At 38.6% G+C, this 15657-nt stretch overlaps 1 protein-coding gene across 4 annotated transcripts in view; it reads right to left on the reverse strand.

Moving 5' to 3' along the window:
* Positions 1 to 15657, reverse strand: part of NFIB (nuclear factor I B) — a 177697-nt gene that overhangs the window by 73019 nt on the left and 89021 nt on the right. For all 4 annotated transcript variants that reach the window (XM_086770112.1, XM_086770109.1, XM_086770111.1 and 1 more), the window contains exon 3: positions 5080 to 5133. In XM_086770112.1, the coding sequence (XP_086626238.1) occupies positions 5080 to 5133 (54 nt within the window). The remainder of the gene's footprint in view (positions 1 to 5079; positions 5134 to 15657) is intronic.

The following is a 15657-nucleotide window of genomic DNA, read 5'->3' on the forward strand; positions in this document are numbered from 1 at the left end:
AGTCATTCAAAACTCAAAAACATTTGCTTATTGCATTTCCAAAATAGGGTAAAGGTTGAGATCACATGACTCTTCAGAGGTTGTTTCTGAAACTATACATTCTAAAACTTAAAACCAAAATACTTCTATCTAAACCAGTCATATATAGGCAAATTTATGACACATTTCTTAGGGGTTGATTCACAAAGAATGCTCTCCCTATGGCTGCTAGCCCATATGAAAGAGCAAAAAAGCCTCTGGGGCTCGACAGCTGCAAGAGAGATTTGCATATTGAGAGATAGGTGAGGCTAGTTGCAAGCTTTTTGGCAACACCTTCTTTAATTAGGAAAGAAAAAAAAAAAAAGATGTTGATTTCACTCAGGACTTCTTTGGAAACGGTTCCCAGAATAAAAATTCCGGGGAAAACAGAAGGGGAAAACCAATTCCAGAGCAGTGAGGCTGGGGCTGGAGATTCACATACCTATGCCTCATTCAGATTAAGGATCTTATCACCAGATAAATTATCTGACAACATATCATGGGTTATTGTGGAGGAAAGAAGGGAAACACTGAGGAATAATGAAAGGCAGAGAGAGAGTTTCTCAATCTCTCTGTCTAAAAGTGTGTCAACCCCTATAAATAATGTAATATTCATCACCTCACAGACTCAAACCTGAGTCATCTGCATGCCACAGTCAGCCCTGACTGACTTAAAGAGTGCAAAATTTATATCAAAATATTCCTTGGACCAGCTAAAGTGGAATAAATCCTATCAGGAAATAAAAAAAAAAAACCTAGCAAGTCCCACTTCCTGGGAAACACAGCCCTAATAACTTCTGAACTCAACTGTTCGGACAAAAGCAAAAATCTGAACACACTTGTCTTCCCTCATCAATGAGATTCATAACTGTCTATGCGTGGAGAGTTAGGTTTCCTTTGCACCTTCTGAAAAGTTACCTTTTGCAATCCCCAATGCTGGACAAGAATAGCTTTAAAATATTGAGGAAAACTGTACAAGAAGAGAGTATCCTCCTCCCAGCTCCATCCAGAAGACAAAAAATGAAGCACATGAAGCAGCAGTAGGAACTGGTAGCCACTTCCTCAGGCTTCCAGTTCTTTTGATTCCTCAAATTGTATTCACCTGTGTATCCTCTCTTTTTTCATATCAAGATAACATTTTACTCTATCAGTATTGCTATTTCTTACTCTTATTTTAGCAGCTTTAAAAGGCTGTGTTCAAAGATTTGAGCAACATGGCAACAACCAGACACAGCAGTGTTAATGCTGGTGTATAAATAAATCAAGTCTTCCAAGCAGCAACCTCACACCAACGGCAGGTAGCAAGCAACCTTATTAATGTCAAACAGTTATGGCCAGCAGGCAGTAAGTAAGGTAAAGAAAAAAAAAAAAAAGAAAACAAAACTCAGAAAATCCTCTACTAGTAGAACTGGCTAGTAAGGATTATATCACTACAGACCAAATTTTTGTGGCGAGTGTCAATATAATTAGCTTACTAGCAGTTCTAGTTCTTTTTCTCTTTTTACTCACCCTCATAATTTTCTTATGCCTAACAGATTAACTTACTTAAAGATCACTCCCTCTGTCTTCACTATGTATCCTCCCACACCTTTGCAGGTATTTCGAGACACACATGTTAAGGAAGGCTCATTTTTTTTAGATTTTCTTAAGCTATATAAAAGATCTATGAGTCTTGCAGGGAGTAAATAATACAGCATTACACTGAAACTGCTACACTAGGTCTCCTTCAACAGCCTGCCTTCAGCAGTAGTCCTGAGCAGATGCACAGTAGAATAGTAAGAAATAGGGTGGGCCTAAAGTATTTGAGGGGTTTTTTTGACTGATAGTGTCCAAGTCTCCAGCTATTTTCAGTTTGAAAAGTCATTAATCTAGTTGTGCCTCTATTGGTTTATTCATCCTCAACAGATCCATGGACATGTCCATTCTCTCTTTGAAACCATGTAAACTTTTAATAGTTGGCAACATGCTAGCACAACACAAACTTTTAGATTCCAGGAACTTAATGACTGATGCGGACAACAGCAGTGATCAAACTCTTCTCCTCTCTCAGTTCAGTTCAGTTCAGTGCAGTTCAGCTCATCTATCTGTCTGGAACCCACTTAACAATCCCTGTGGAGAAGTGGCCTTTACAACCCAGCTCTCAGAAAAGCAAGTTCCATTCTTTAGAAATATATCAGATGAAAGTTATTGAAAAATAAAACTTAGAGGAGGATATCCCTGGATCTTGCTACAAAAGCTACATACCACTTTCACCACAAGCTACACCATCTTAATACTGTATTATGCTATCAAAGTAATCAGTGTATTTTTAGGAACGTATTGTAAAGAATTCCAGCAAGTGCTCTTAACGTTCTTTTGTTTGGCAAGTGACATTACCCTTCCTCCATGGTTAAGACAGCAAATTACCAGACACCCTAAAGAATGCAACAGTCTAGCCAAACCTAGAAAAACCCACTTTTAACACCAGCAGCCTTGCCAACTACCACTCAGTTTCCAACCTCCTCTTCCTTGGCAATGTCTTTGTGAAGGCAGTGGCATCCAAAAGCTAGCAGCACCTATCCCTTGCCAACAGTCTGGCTCCTTAACATACAGGCATCAGACCAAAACATGATAGAAGAACAAACCCGCCTGGCACTGCCAGTCTGCATGCTCCTGGCCTGGGACCGAAAACAAACCTCAGAGTGGATATCCTCTGGGGTTCTGACAGAAGTGACTGCCTGGTTCTAATAATAAGACTCATGAGAAGTTTAGTAAGAAAGAATAGGACAGCAGTTCTTTTCCCAGACAAGCTGAATGGAGTGCAACTGCCTCTCATTCTCCTGGACAGCCTTGGAAGTCCTCTGTACTGCAGTCCCACAAACCTCAACGCTTTCTCCCTGCCAGTTTAACCCCAAGACAGTATCACACAGGGAAGCTGAGCGATGCCAGAAGTTCATGTATCCTCAAATAGACAAATGACATTCAATTATGCCTCTGTCTCTGTTTAAATTAAGGGTTAGAAGGGAAGCAAGGCACAGCTTCCATTTTCTGTCCCCACTTGGCAGCAGATAAAGGAATAATACTGCCAGCACTAACTCCAAAGCATGAGAAAGTGTTATGCTCAAATTTCAAGCAGAAAGTTTCACGATTAAACCAGCAACAGATTTCTTTGCTCTCTATCTCCCTCTGACTTCTGGGACACTGGAGTTTGTCAGACATTGGGGCATCTGGTCTTGCCCCACAAGGCTGCCAAAAGAAAGCCTAAATAGCTCTTCCACGGCTCTCCCCAAGGCTATGCTGCTGGCAGCAAGATTACTCCTTGTTGGAGTAGCCTGAGGTTGAGACTGAGGGTTGGGGAAACCGGACTTACTAAAGGATGTGATCCTTACTAGTGAAATATGTACTTCTACCTTACTACTCCAAATGCTAAATGATACTTTAAAAATATAATTTTAAAACATGTTGAAAGTCAGTTTCCAGACCCTGCCTTCAGCTTCCCAAACCCAGAGGCTGCAAAGGATCCTTCAAAATGATGAGAGGTAATGCATTTGGCTTTTCTTGCACTCACAAACAGAGATATTCTTAAACAAAAATAAATGCTCTACAGCTAAATGTTTCAAGTTTTACAAAACCGTGATTATGTGCAAGGAAATTTTTCAGGCTTGTTTTAGGTGTAAATTTGCTGGTTTGGGTTCTTAAACTACTATCCTACATAATTTATGTCACATATTTAACAGAGAAATAAAAGCCTACTCATAACATCCCACACAGTTTGGAGAGAAACAGCATAAAAATCTCTAGCCAAAAGTGATTTCAAGCCTACATCATCCCTTGCAAAAAAAAAAATTAAAAAAAAATCACATTTAAAAATCACTTGAAAAAGAGCTTGCCACATTATTTGACTTGTTCTACCCTCATACCTCTAAAACGTATCTGCAATTTTCCAATGTGTGTTTCTGGTTTTTATATTATAGCAATACAGCTTTTTGTAAAAGGGTCTATGACAGTTCTCCTACTTTTGGGTATTAACATGCAACACACATGACATATTCCACCACGTGTAGAGAATACTTTGATCATATGCATAGTACAAAACTGTACAGCCACAATGGAGGCTGTTTCCCCTAATGTTTGGACAGATCCAAAAAATATTCATGTATATGTAACAGCCCAGCATCACACAATTAATTCTTGGTATAGAGTGTGGTTCAGTTTGCATTTAGAAAATAAGCCAACTCAGTTAGTTGCAGCTCATTTCAGATAGACACTTCTGAGAGCCAAAATGAGACGATATAGCACGACAGTGATGGCAGGAGTCACTCCTTGCTCATTAAGAAATGATAGTTTGCCTGTCACACTTGTTGGTCTTACCCCAATAAAATTCATATAACAAAAAAGATTTACAAGATTTACTAGCACAGCCCAATTGATCAGAAGGGTAAATCCATGAAAATACAAACAAACTTTGGTCTAAACAGTGTCAAATGGCAAAGTCTGGTTATGATTTTCTCTCGAATTTTTATTTTTAGAGAACCCTTGAAAGGACTGTTCATACTGACATCTCTTTCAAAAAAAATTTCAAATGTCACTAGCATGACCCATTAACAACGTGTTCAAAACCTGCTCTGAGCTGATACAAAAAATATAAAAAACGAACACATTTGCATTTTATAATGTATATATAAAATAAAAGTAAAGAAGCTCATAGCTCAGGTCACAGACTTTAGAGGTAGGTCAACCATGTTTTGTCTGAGATAAAAGAATACTTGTAACATTTGAAAACTTTTATAGAAGTAAAGTTATTTGAGATTTTGTCTCCTTATTCCTCTGCCCATTCCCACTTACGAAATTCTAAAAACCATGAACTGAAAGAAAAATTCCTTAGATTAAATGAATGTTGACTAAACTACAATTGAGGCATTGCCAGTTTAAAAGAACTAAAATAATCACAGCTTGTCCTGATTATATGTACTTACCAGTGCAAAATAGGTTGCTGACCAATTATGCTCTCTTTAACTATTAACAGTAGTATCTTTGTTCTCAAACAATGTTAGATGCACATGTTCTGGAACTTATATTTACCTGGTGGATTCTTGGCAGGATCATTGTGGCTTGGACTTCCTGGTTGTCCAGAATCTATAAAGAAATGAAAGAAATGTTTTACTAATTTGTTTTGAGAGTATCTCACAACCTTTTAACACCCTCCTTCAGTATTAAACGAATACTTAACTTTGTTCTTTAAAGGTCATTTCCCTGACTTTCTACATGAAGGCATTATTGAACAAACACACTATATGTAACTCATTTTACACAGAAGCAGAAACATTGTGAAAGACGCAATGATCCTAGTAAGAGGAACTCATAGATCACTGAAGAAGGACAAGAGAGTCAGTCAGGTAAATACACATGTTGTAAACACATCTACAAGGGTACCTTTTCATTCCCTTTCCTTCCATCCCCCAAATATAATATTGCATAATCAGCAAAGCAGAGGTAGTTTCTTCTCAGGCAATGACCAGAAAGACGTACTGGATCAGGCAACTAATGGTGTTTGCAGTGATGAGTCCTGTTTTTATATCCTTTCCTCAAAGCACAAAGGCCTATCCTGCTTCCACAGACTCAAGACTGCACTGAAGATATGACTGTCCATTTGAATACAGTATAAGCTTTGTGTTCCCAGTCTGTGAGAATAGCTGTTGTGAAATGAAGATCACATAACATAAAAACTAAAAAAACCCAAACCCTTTGTAGACTACAAAGAATGTTCTTTCCATGATACATGCACCTAATGAATTAAGAGAAGAATGCAATTTGATGTTAATATATTAAATAATAAATTACATATTTATTCATAAAAGCAGTTCGTTTTAAAACTATCTACTGTTTGCTGTATTCCCACACCAATAATATAACAAAACCCTCCTCCAGTGCAAGAAATTGTTATTAACAAAGACATCACAGACACTCTTGTATGCAAAGAGAATAAGAAATCAAATGAAGCACAACCATTTGTTCTGTATATAGGTATCTACAATGGAGCAGTTTTACAGTCTGAATATTTTTTTTTTTAATGTAGCAGTGCTTGTTAGTAGCATAGGACCACCAAAGGATTGCACCATATCACTACAGAAATTGCTGTGACCAAATGGACCCTGGAGGGAATTCAGAGTTTCTGAATGTATTGCTGCTTACAATTAAAGGAAAAAATAGAGAAGGAGAAAGGTACATATCAACAAATACTTGTCCTTCAATTCCCATCTCTTCTTCTTAAAGCCATTGTAGCCCTCAACCCAGAATGAAAGATTCCCTCCACCTGCTACAAGAAGTTCACTGAAATCTGTTACCATCTGTTATGTAGCTTAGCAAACATGGCTTCACACACAAGTCTCTCAAGCACTTTAAGTTAACACAAGCTTGATTCTACAGAAGATATTATCTGAGATAGAAATCCATTTCACAGTTCAAGTCCTACTGAATTCATCTGAATGACGGTTGTCATAGAAGACAAGCATCTGGGGATCTACCAGATTACTGAAAGACCAAGGCACATGTGAAACCCAGTCCTGACGGTATTAAAAACAAAACTAAATTTTCCAGTAATGAATGAAATTATTCTTGCACACAATAAAATACACATTGAACAGCAAATTTCACACTAAATTTCCTCTATCTTCTTCAACTCAGGGTAGGAAGAATAAAGATCAGGCCTCCCAGACACATATCCCACGGTCTGGGCATTTGGGGACTCTTAAGAGTCCCCCTGTACAGCACAATATGTAGCCATTCAGCGTGCCTGTTTCTTTTAAGATAGAGTACATCCCTTTAAAAAGTCAAATCAAGTTGATCTGAACACTCAATTAGCTACAAGAAATGCTAAAATATGATGCTTCTCTGCATACAGACCTTTATTTGGACAGGCGTCCTTTTTTGTGTGTTGCAATGGGAGGGTTCACCCTGCAGGGGGTGAACTTTAATATTCTTCTAATAGACATTCTCTGCTTCTGCAGATAATTATTATTTAAATTATCAGAGAGGATTAATTTTACACAGTAATGGTCCAAGTGTAAAACTACTGCAGATGTGTGGCTAAATGAAGTGTCAGTTTGGTAGCAGATGCACCCAATAAAGCTTGGACAGTGTAGAACAGGGAATACAGAGATTTGAAACTGGATTAATGAGGCCTACCAGAGAATAGCCTTTAAAGTTTTCTCCTGTTAAAATTCTCTAAAAAGAGGCACAAAGCGAAGAGCACTTTTTAGCTCTTGCACGGCAATTTCCCTTTACTCCTACTTTCTCATTGTCAGCATGGCCACTTTCTGTAGTTTAAACAATTCTTTTTTATAGTATAATAACATAAATTTAGCAAAGAATTTTCCACTTATAGGGATAAGCAGTTGGCTAGTTAATTTGCCAGTCAGACTTAGCTTTGTTTTATGTTATCCACTTATCAATCACGATTTTTACAGATTGATTCTCACAGTGTTTTGAGCAGTAGATGGTACTAACATATTCGCCATCAGGTTCTCAATGATCTTGAGAAAGCAAAGAATTATTGTAAGATGAATATGATAAGCATCTTAACTAATCCTGCACTTAAAGCAATTGAGAAAGCAAAGAACTGTGTTCTGTACAATAGTATCAACCTCTGTAACTCTGCACTTGAAGCACACAGAAGCATCTCATTCTCAGGATGAAAGACACAGACCTGAGACGGCCCGTGATCAGCCAGTTCTCTTACCAGTGTCAGTAATTATAAAGCACTCTGCTGATTTGACTGGATGCAAATAGCCTTGGAAAGTACAAGAGAACCATGATCATTACAGCAATAAATTATATGAATAACTTAATTTATAAGCAGAACATTGAATGAAAAGAGACATTGTAGCAAAGCTCTTTTAAAAGAGGGAGTAAGAGGCATTTTTGGAAAGCCACAGAAACTAAGGAAGCAAAAGACATGTTAAGACACTTTAAATCTTTCTTTGTCCTCATCTGCACAAGATCATTAATTAACAACATGAGCCCTGGGTTTAAAAATTGCAGGCTTTTCTTCCAGTGTGATGGAGAAAGACACAACCAGACTCATTGTCTGCCTAGCTGGCTTTGCATTCAATTTTCCCACCAAATAATTCTGTGCAGATTTAGAAAAAAAAAAAAAAAAAAAAAAGCCTTTCTAAGCAAAGTTATAAAACTAGTAGCAAATAAAACTGTACCGTGTAAATGTGATGAAACTGAAATTTTCAACATTGTCATTCAGGTAGCTCCCAACTGTAAGTTGCCTTAGTTTATTCTCTTTTTGGGGTTTTTTTTTGTTTGTTTGTTTGCCTGTTTGTTTTAAAAACCTCATTTTCAAATTTTACTATCAATGTGATTTTCTTGAAAAAAAATTCTTACACACAGATCTCAGAAGTACTTATCCTTATTTGCTCCAGAGCAAAAGCTCACCTACATGTACCACTTCCACAGAATGGCTTTCACAAGCACCTCACAACTACAGTGAGCACATCTTCTGCTCTGCTCCTCGTGGTGCTGACTGCTCCAACAGTCAGCAGCAGATGCTGTGATAAGTTATTGCCCCACAGATGAACAGTTTATATGACAATGGCTCATGCCAGCCCTTTCTCTGATCTGGTAGACATTCATGTAACCCTGATGCACTTTATGTATCATACATCATGATTCAACATGGCTACCACCAGGACATTCGAACTCTTTACTTGAAAGTACTCTTTCTTTTAGAAGATGGTATGAAAGGATGAGTCAAGAGGCTGGTGTATTTTATACTGAATTGTTTCCCATGTTTCCACTTCTAGGGGTCAATCTCAATTAATATCTCTGAGTGCAGGCAATTCTCACTGCAGCCAGGGTTAAGTAAAACTGACTGTTAGGGCCTGCTGCTGGTGAGAAAAAGCATTCCTTTCCCCTGCTGTACACTAGGAGAAAGGTGCTGCCATGACACATCATTCTTGGCTTTGGTAAGGCAGAGGGAAAAAAAAAAAGCTGATGGCTTGCCATCCAGTGAGGGACAAGCAGTAGCAGTAAGGACACACGTGCCAGCAAAGCCAAGAAAATCACACTGCTGTTCACCAGCTTCCTGAGGGATTTTTGTATTGCTCACCTCAGGAGTCTGATCTTTCATTTTTCAGCTGATAAGAGAGCATACTGTCTTTAAAAAGTAAGTTATGCTATACCTCCCTTATGCCCCATACTGTAAAAGGAATTTTGCTTTTAAGGCTGTCTGCAGTAGCATAACATTCAAGGACTTGAAAACAAAAAGAGGTGGAATCTGTAAAAAGAAGAAAATACTTTCTAGAGCATCATAATAATCAAATAAACCTCCTCAGTGGTTTCAGTGAACACATATCATTTTTCATTTGCCACAGGCTAGGAGACAGCCTTTGCACTCAGTTAATCTCAGCTGACAGAAAGTAATTTAATCATTCACCAGCATGTAAATGCACCCTTGTCCTTTGATAGTCCATTACTGGAGTAAGGGGAATGATAATGGACCAGAGAGATGTGACACCATGTAAGTATCAGTTTGATGGTCTTCAAGCCTTCACATACCTATACAGTATCTGAGTCGACAAGTGACAGAGTCACTACCATGCACAAGAATGACAACTACCTCCCGGATTTCCATCCGTCAGGGTTATGTTGCCACTTGACATCACAAACTTGAGGCAAATGGTTGTACCTCTGAAAATCATAGGACACCCCAGTCTGGAGGGGGCCTGAGGAGGTCTCCAGTCCCAGCCTCTTTCCAGGGAAAGCTCAGCCACAGGATCAAACTGGGCTGCTCAAGGCTTTACAAAGTCAGAGCATGAAACCCTTCAAGGATGGACGTGGCCCAAGCTCCATTGCTGGGCAATCCTCATGGGGAAAAGACTTTGCAAATCAGCTCTTCATCCTTCAAAGACTTTTCTAACATCATCACAGCAGGAAAGCATTCATGGCAACAAAAAAGCAAGATATCTGCCTTTCTTCCAAAGCAAATAACATGATCAGCAAAAAATCCATAAAGCAAAAAAAAAAGAAAAAAAATTCACCTGTGTACTTTAAATCATTACTATTAATTACTATTTTTGTAATTTTACTACACACTTACCTTCTGCTACCTACATTATTTTACCTTGACAAAGCAACTAATTGGATTGATAAAATTCCCAAATACTTTTAAGAATTTCATTTTGCAAAAGCAATGTCTTTCACTGTACACCATGCCTACATCTGATGACCCTGAACTATTGTACAGTTTTATGAGCATTATTCACACCAAGTCTAGTGTTACAACAGTTTGTTTATCATATAAACAAGCTGAGAGTATTTTGTTGTATTAAGTATGTGCTGAAATGATGCTATAAACATGGAAATGGAATTGGTATAACTGTCACTCTTGTTTTCAGAAGTATGTTAACTTGAGGGGGGATTTATTTTTCATGTTTTCATAGGCCACTACCTTTAATGGAAATACTTCTTTGAAAATTTGGCTAAATTATTTCTTATAATAACATATTCACCCCTACCACCTTCTTTGCTAGAGAAGTGTTATAGCTGAGAGAACAGTGGTTATTTAGCCTGAAGAAAAAGAGGCTGAGGGGAGACCTTATCACTCTCTACAGCTACCTGAAAGGAGGTTGTAGTGAGCTGGGTGTCAGCCTCTTCTCCCAAGCAACAGGACAAGAGGAAACGACTTCAAATTAGATTGGGTATTATGAAAAATTCCTTCACTGAAAGGGTTGTCAAGCGTTGGAATGGGCTGCCCAGGGAAGTGGCTGAGTGACTATCCCTGGAGGTACTTAAAGATGTGTAGATGTGGTGCTTAGGGACATGGTTTGGGGGTGGACTTGGCAGTGTTAGGTATACAGTTGGACTCAACAATCTTAATGGTCTTTTCCAATCTAAATGATTCTATGATTCTACAACCCTGAAGATATATGGTATGAACCACAGTTCACACAAGGAGGAGCACCTCAAAAAAAAACCAAGTAGGGCTTCACTGTGAGAAAGACATGTTTGCAGGACAAAGCCTCACATTTTTTCCCAACAGCATATACTGTTAGCAATATGTGTTCAAGACACCCAGACTGAAACCCTCCACAACACACAGGCAGTGACTTCTTTTAAAAATATCATTCTGCTGCCCTATTCTGCATGGAGTTCCTCTGTGTTCGCCAAGGCTTCTATCTAGCATAATGCTATTGCACTGGATAAGTGTACGAGGTGCTAGCCCTACAAGTTTTTAATGTGCTTGGTACTCCTGTAGCTGGTGGTGAATGAGCAGTGCAGAGAGCTGAAGTTAGACATTTAGGTCCAAGTCATGGGGCAGTGGCAGCAGCTCCCAGACAACACTGCACTGGCAAAACCTGTTGGCCATGGAAGGAAGGATTGCTTGTTGTTCACCTTGCAGAAAGTTTTCCAAAGACTTATTAGTTCTGATCCATTTGTAGATCCGGTTTCCACAAATTTAAGCGTACCAAAACAACCTATGTGCAAAGGCTCTTAAGCTGACACAGAAATAACTGTCCTGGTTGCTATTGATATGAGGTGTATTAAAATCTCAAGAAAGCCTCAGTTCCTCAGTGCAAACTCCATTTTGGCAAGTAATCTCCACTGCTTTTTGCTCCCTTCATTAGTTTGCGCCCAGCAGCCATGGAAGGGACCTCTTGGGAGACCAGAGCAGTGGCAGGAGCTACTCTGAAGGCTGGATGTGCCTATCCTATGAGGGCAGGCTTCCTTCAACAGCACCCACCTGTGGCACCAGGAGCCATGAGGCACCCTAACAGTGACCCATGCTCTCTACCTTGAAATGGTGCTGCCGCCGAACCTTCACCTACCTGAAAAAGGCAGAAAGGAATAGAGCTGATCGCTAGCCCCAGAAAGCTAACGTATCTAACTGTGCCGCCCCCTGGCTCAGGCAGGTACCCAGGTTTTAGCCAAAGCAGGCCTGTCATTTCACAAAAAGCCTTTGGGGCTCAGGCACGGAGATGCTTCTGCTAGGAGACAGCTGGCCCAGCAGGCAGAAGCACAGCTCTGTTGTCGTTTTGGTTTGAACCTGTTTGCTTTGGAGTGGGGACATGGCAAGAGCTACTCAGTCATCGGCCATCCCCTTTCACCGCACTCCCCCGTGCCCTCCCACAACAGACAAGTTCACCTGTGGCTGGCACAACCGGGAGAAACCCCATGCCTTTCGGCCAAGAGCCCCTTCATCCCCATGGGACATGCTTCCCAGCCTCCGCAGTTGGGGTCTGCAGCTGGAGTGTTATCACCATGCCTGGGCTGGTCGGGGCGATGCCACCACGCGGGCGCTTGCCACCCAGGCTGACAGTTGGGCAGCACGTGATGGTTCAGAGCCGTGCAGGTCATGGCAGGCTCCCCTTCACCTCCCCTTTTATCAGCAGCTCAGATCAGCTGCCAAGTCACCCAACACGGCCATTGTCGAGACTGTTAACTTTTCTTCAGAGTGTTTTAATTAGGTAAATAAAAAATGGTAATTAAATCAACATTACGTAATGTGTTTCTGATTTGTAATCTCATTTAAATTAATTAACTGACTCAGCCCTTGTTTAGTTTTTAAACTGCCCTAGTTAAGAAGTGGAGCTCTGGGAGTAAATCCAGTTTTTATATAGTTGAAAGAAATTCAAGGGCCTAGAAGCACTTACCAGAATCAAAATAGCAATAAGCACAGTCAGCTTTTCAGTTTTATGTCCCATGCACAGATTTATCTTTTTAATTTAAATTCCCTTATTTGTTTATGTAAAATAAATCACAACACTTATTTATTCAAAATATTTCTTATACAAAGACCATATGTTGCTCATTTTGAAAACTGAACAACTTTCCCCAGCTGTGTTATAAGATAAGTTGTGCATGGAATATATATATATATTTTATATATATATATGTATGCACACACATGCAGACGCACACACACATTTGTAAGTTAAGAAAAGGGTTATATTTTTTCATGGCCTGAAACAAATGTTTCCCATACTTCATAATATTAGCTGAGCTCGTTTTTGACATGTACGTTAAGAAGAGATTTACATAGGTATCTTGCCACATGTGGATGAATGTGAAAGAATGAAGTTTCTTTCCAAAACTTGCTGGATTCAGTAGGAAAAGATGAGATATGAACACTTAATTCTATCCATCTGGAAGATACTGTGGATACTAGCTACAGTCAGAAACATTCAGAAGTTGGTCTTCGAAACCAAGAAACCTTTTACATTAAGGTATGTATCATAAAGGGCTTTTAGTATAGATTCTTCAGAAAATGAAAAGCAAAAGGTAGAACACAGTGAAAGACTTATTTGGGTGTTTAAAGAAGAAAGAAATTATATGACAGATTATCTTAATGAAAAAGATCATATTTGCAAGTAAAGAATAGCAAATTTTTTGCATATACCTTCAGACAGTTAATAAACTGGCCACTTCATTATGTTGTGAAAGACAAAGGTTGTGAAAGCTCTATTTTAATAAGAACTCTGTATTAATGAGAACTTTTGCATGAATCCCAGTTTCATGGAAGTCAATGTGGATTTTGCCACCAACTCCCATGCAATCAGGATTTCATTTTCTGCTGCATTTTAGGGCAGTAAAGCAAAAGAGTTCAGGGAGATAAAATACACATTTCCACTACACAAGGCAATATTTTGAGGCATGGGATAATGATGGCATGACTATGAAAAAAAAAGAAAGTTTTGTTCAATATGGGTTTCAGCCAAAGGTTGTTAAAATCAATGGAAAGTTGCTCCAGTGAGCTTTGAATGAGTCACTTCATAGTAAATTACAGTTTAAAAGTACAAAAGAAAGCATAGTTTGACAAATACTGCAGGATAGGATTGCCTTTTTTTCTTTGAAGTGCATTGCATTCTCCACAAAAATATACAGTAATAAAAGCCGGATTCCTCAGCCTTTCAGAAAGTTACAATCATATGCTACTTCTCAAGTCTAAAACATCACCTGACAAAGAAACCACAAAGTAGTTTACAAATATTAGCAGAAGCTCACGAGCCCTCTCTATTATTCTGCAGACAGCTATCTCCCAAAATGCTAAGTATGCCACTACACTGTACTCTAATTTGAGGAAATAAACAGCAATTAAACTAAAATGCTGGGGTTTTACATATCATGGAAACTCCAAAATTAGACTAGAGCACTACAGTATTCAGTATTCCTTCAAGTCAGCTAAGAACAGCATGAGGTAGTACCTTTGCCATTAAGTATAGCCCTGTTTAGGAGCCCAAAACAAAATTAATGTTTCCTCTGAAACAGGAGGGAAAAGGCTTAATGATTTGACAACCTGAGCATCATTGTAGCGTTTCTAAATACTATAACATTTACCAAATGATCTCCTAATTTTGATCTACGATTCACAATACTTCCAGAACTGTTGTCATAGTTGCAGCCATACTGGTCAAAACATATTAAAAAAAAAAAAAATCCTATCTGATCATGTTCATTTGTGCCTTCCCAATATAATTCTGTCATTTTGTCGCTAATAGTTCATGGGAGCATCTCTTTTGTAATTCTGTAACTTTCACTGTTTATTACACGTCGGCACACTCCTCACTTTTGCTGATTTCTAATGTATGAGCATCATCCACATAGGGGAAATTGCCTGACATAGGTACAATACCAACTGCAGCTCTGCAACCAAGATTTTAAAATATGCTTGCTGGTCCACTACACAGCAGAGGCTGCTTTTGGTTTTTGTATTTCAATTTATTTACCAAAGCTGGCACATGTTCTTGTAGTACCTAAGGGTATTATATACTTAGGAAAAGAATACTACTTTTATCTAAAATAACAGAAGTATGGATTCAAACTGCAAGGTTTTTATTTTTATTGCTTGCTACTGTTTTTTGGTTCACATAAGTAAAAATTTAGTGTTAATTAAGTAAAAAAAAAAAAAAAAAGGCCACCAAATCAAAACCAAAACCAAACTACCTCAAAGTTGTTACTGCACCTGGTAACTCACCAATGCCTTGAACATTATTTAGCCACCCAGAGTTTCTAAGGCCTATTTTCTTACCGCTGTTCCACCACAGCAGAACCTTGAGAAATGTATCAAGTCTGATTTGGTCTGCAGATATATAAAAAAAAAAAAGACTTTGGAGTTAAAAAACTTAGTACAAGGTTATGAAACTACAACAGAAACTCAAGCTTCAGTTTGTGGCAGAGGGCAAAAGGGGTTGCACCACCCAGCAGCTCCAAGACACAAAGCCAGAATGAGTAACCTTAGACATTCAATGTCTACTGTAACTGCAGGAACTACATTCTTATTAAAGGCCCTTTTTTATTTAAAAAATAACTTTCTGATGGCTAAAGATATACGATAACATTTAATCTAAACAGTCCTTTCCATTTTAATAAGTTTGTATATTCATCTATCCATGCGTGTGTATGTGTGTGTGTGGTGAAATTACAACTGCATATAGCTTCAGGATTATCTCTCTTACAACGTTTGGGGCTCTGTAGAGGGGAAAGTCTAATGACTTAGGCATGTTAACTCTCTTGTGCATTACTGAAAGAACAGGAATAAATGTGAACAACAGCACCTTCATCACAACATTCCTTACAGAGGTATTTCAGATTTTTCTTAAAAAAAAATTTATTGAAAAAAATACCAACTTAATACTTGCACTGTCCTTCTTCTGG

Source organism: Chlamydotis macqueenii, chromosome Z (assembly GCF_036417535.1).
Source record: "Chlamydotis macqueenii isolate bChlMac1 chromosome Z, bChlMac1.mat, whole genome shotgun sequence".
Taxonomy (NCBI): domain Eukaryota; kingdom Metazoa; phylum Chordata; class Aves; order Otidiformes; family Otididae; genus Chlamydotis; species Chlamydotis macqueenii.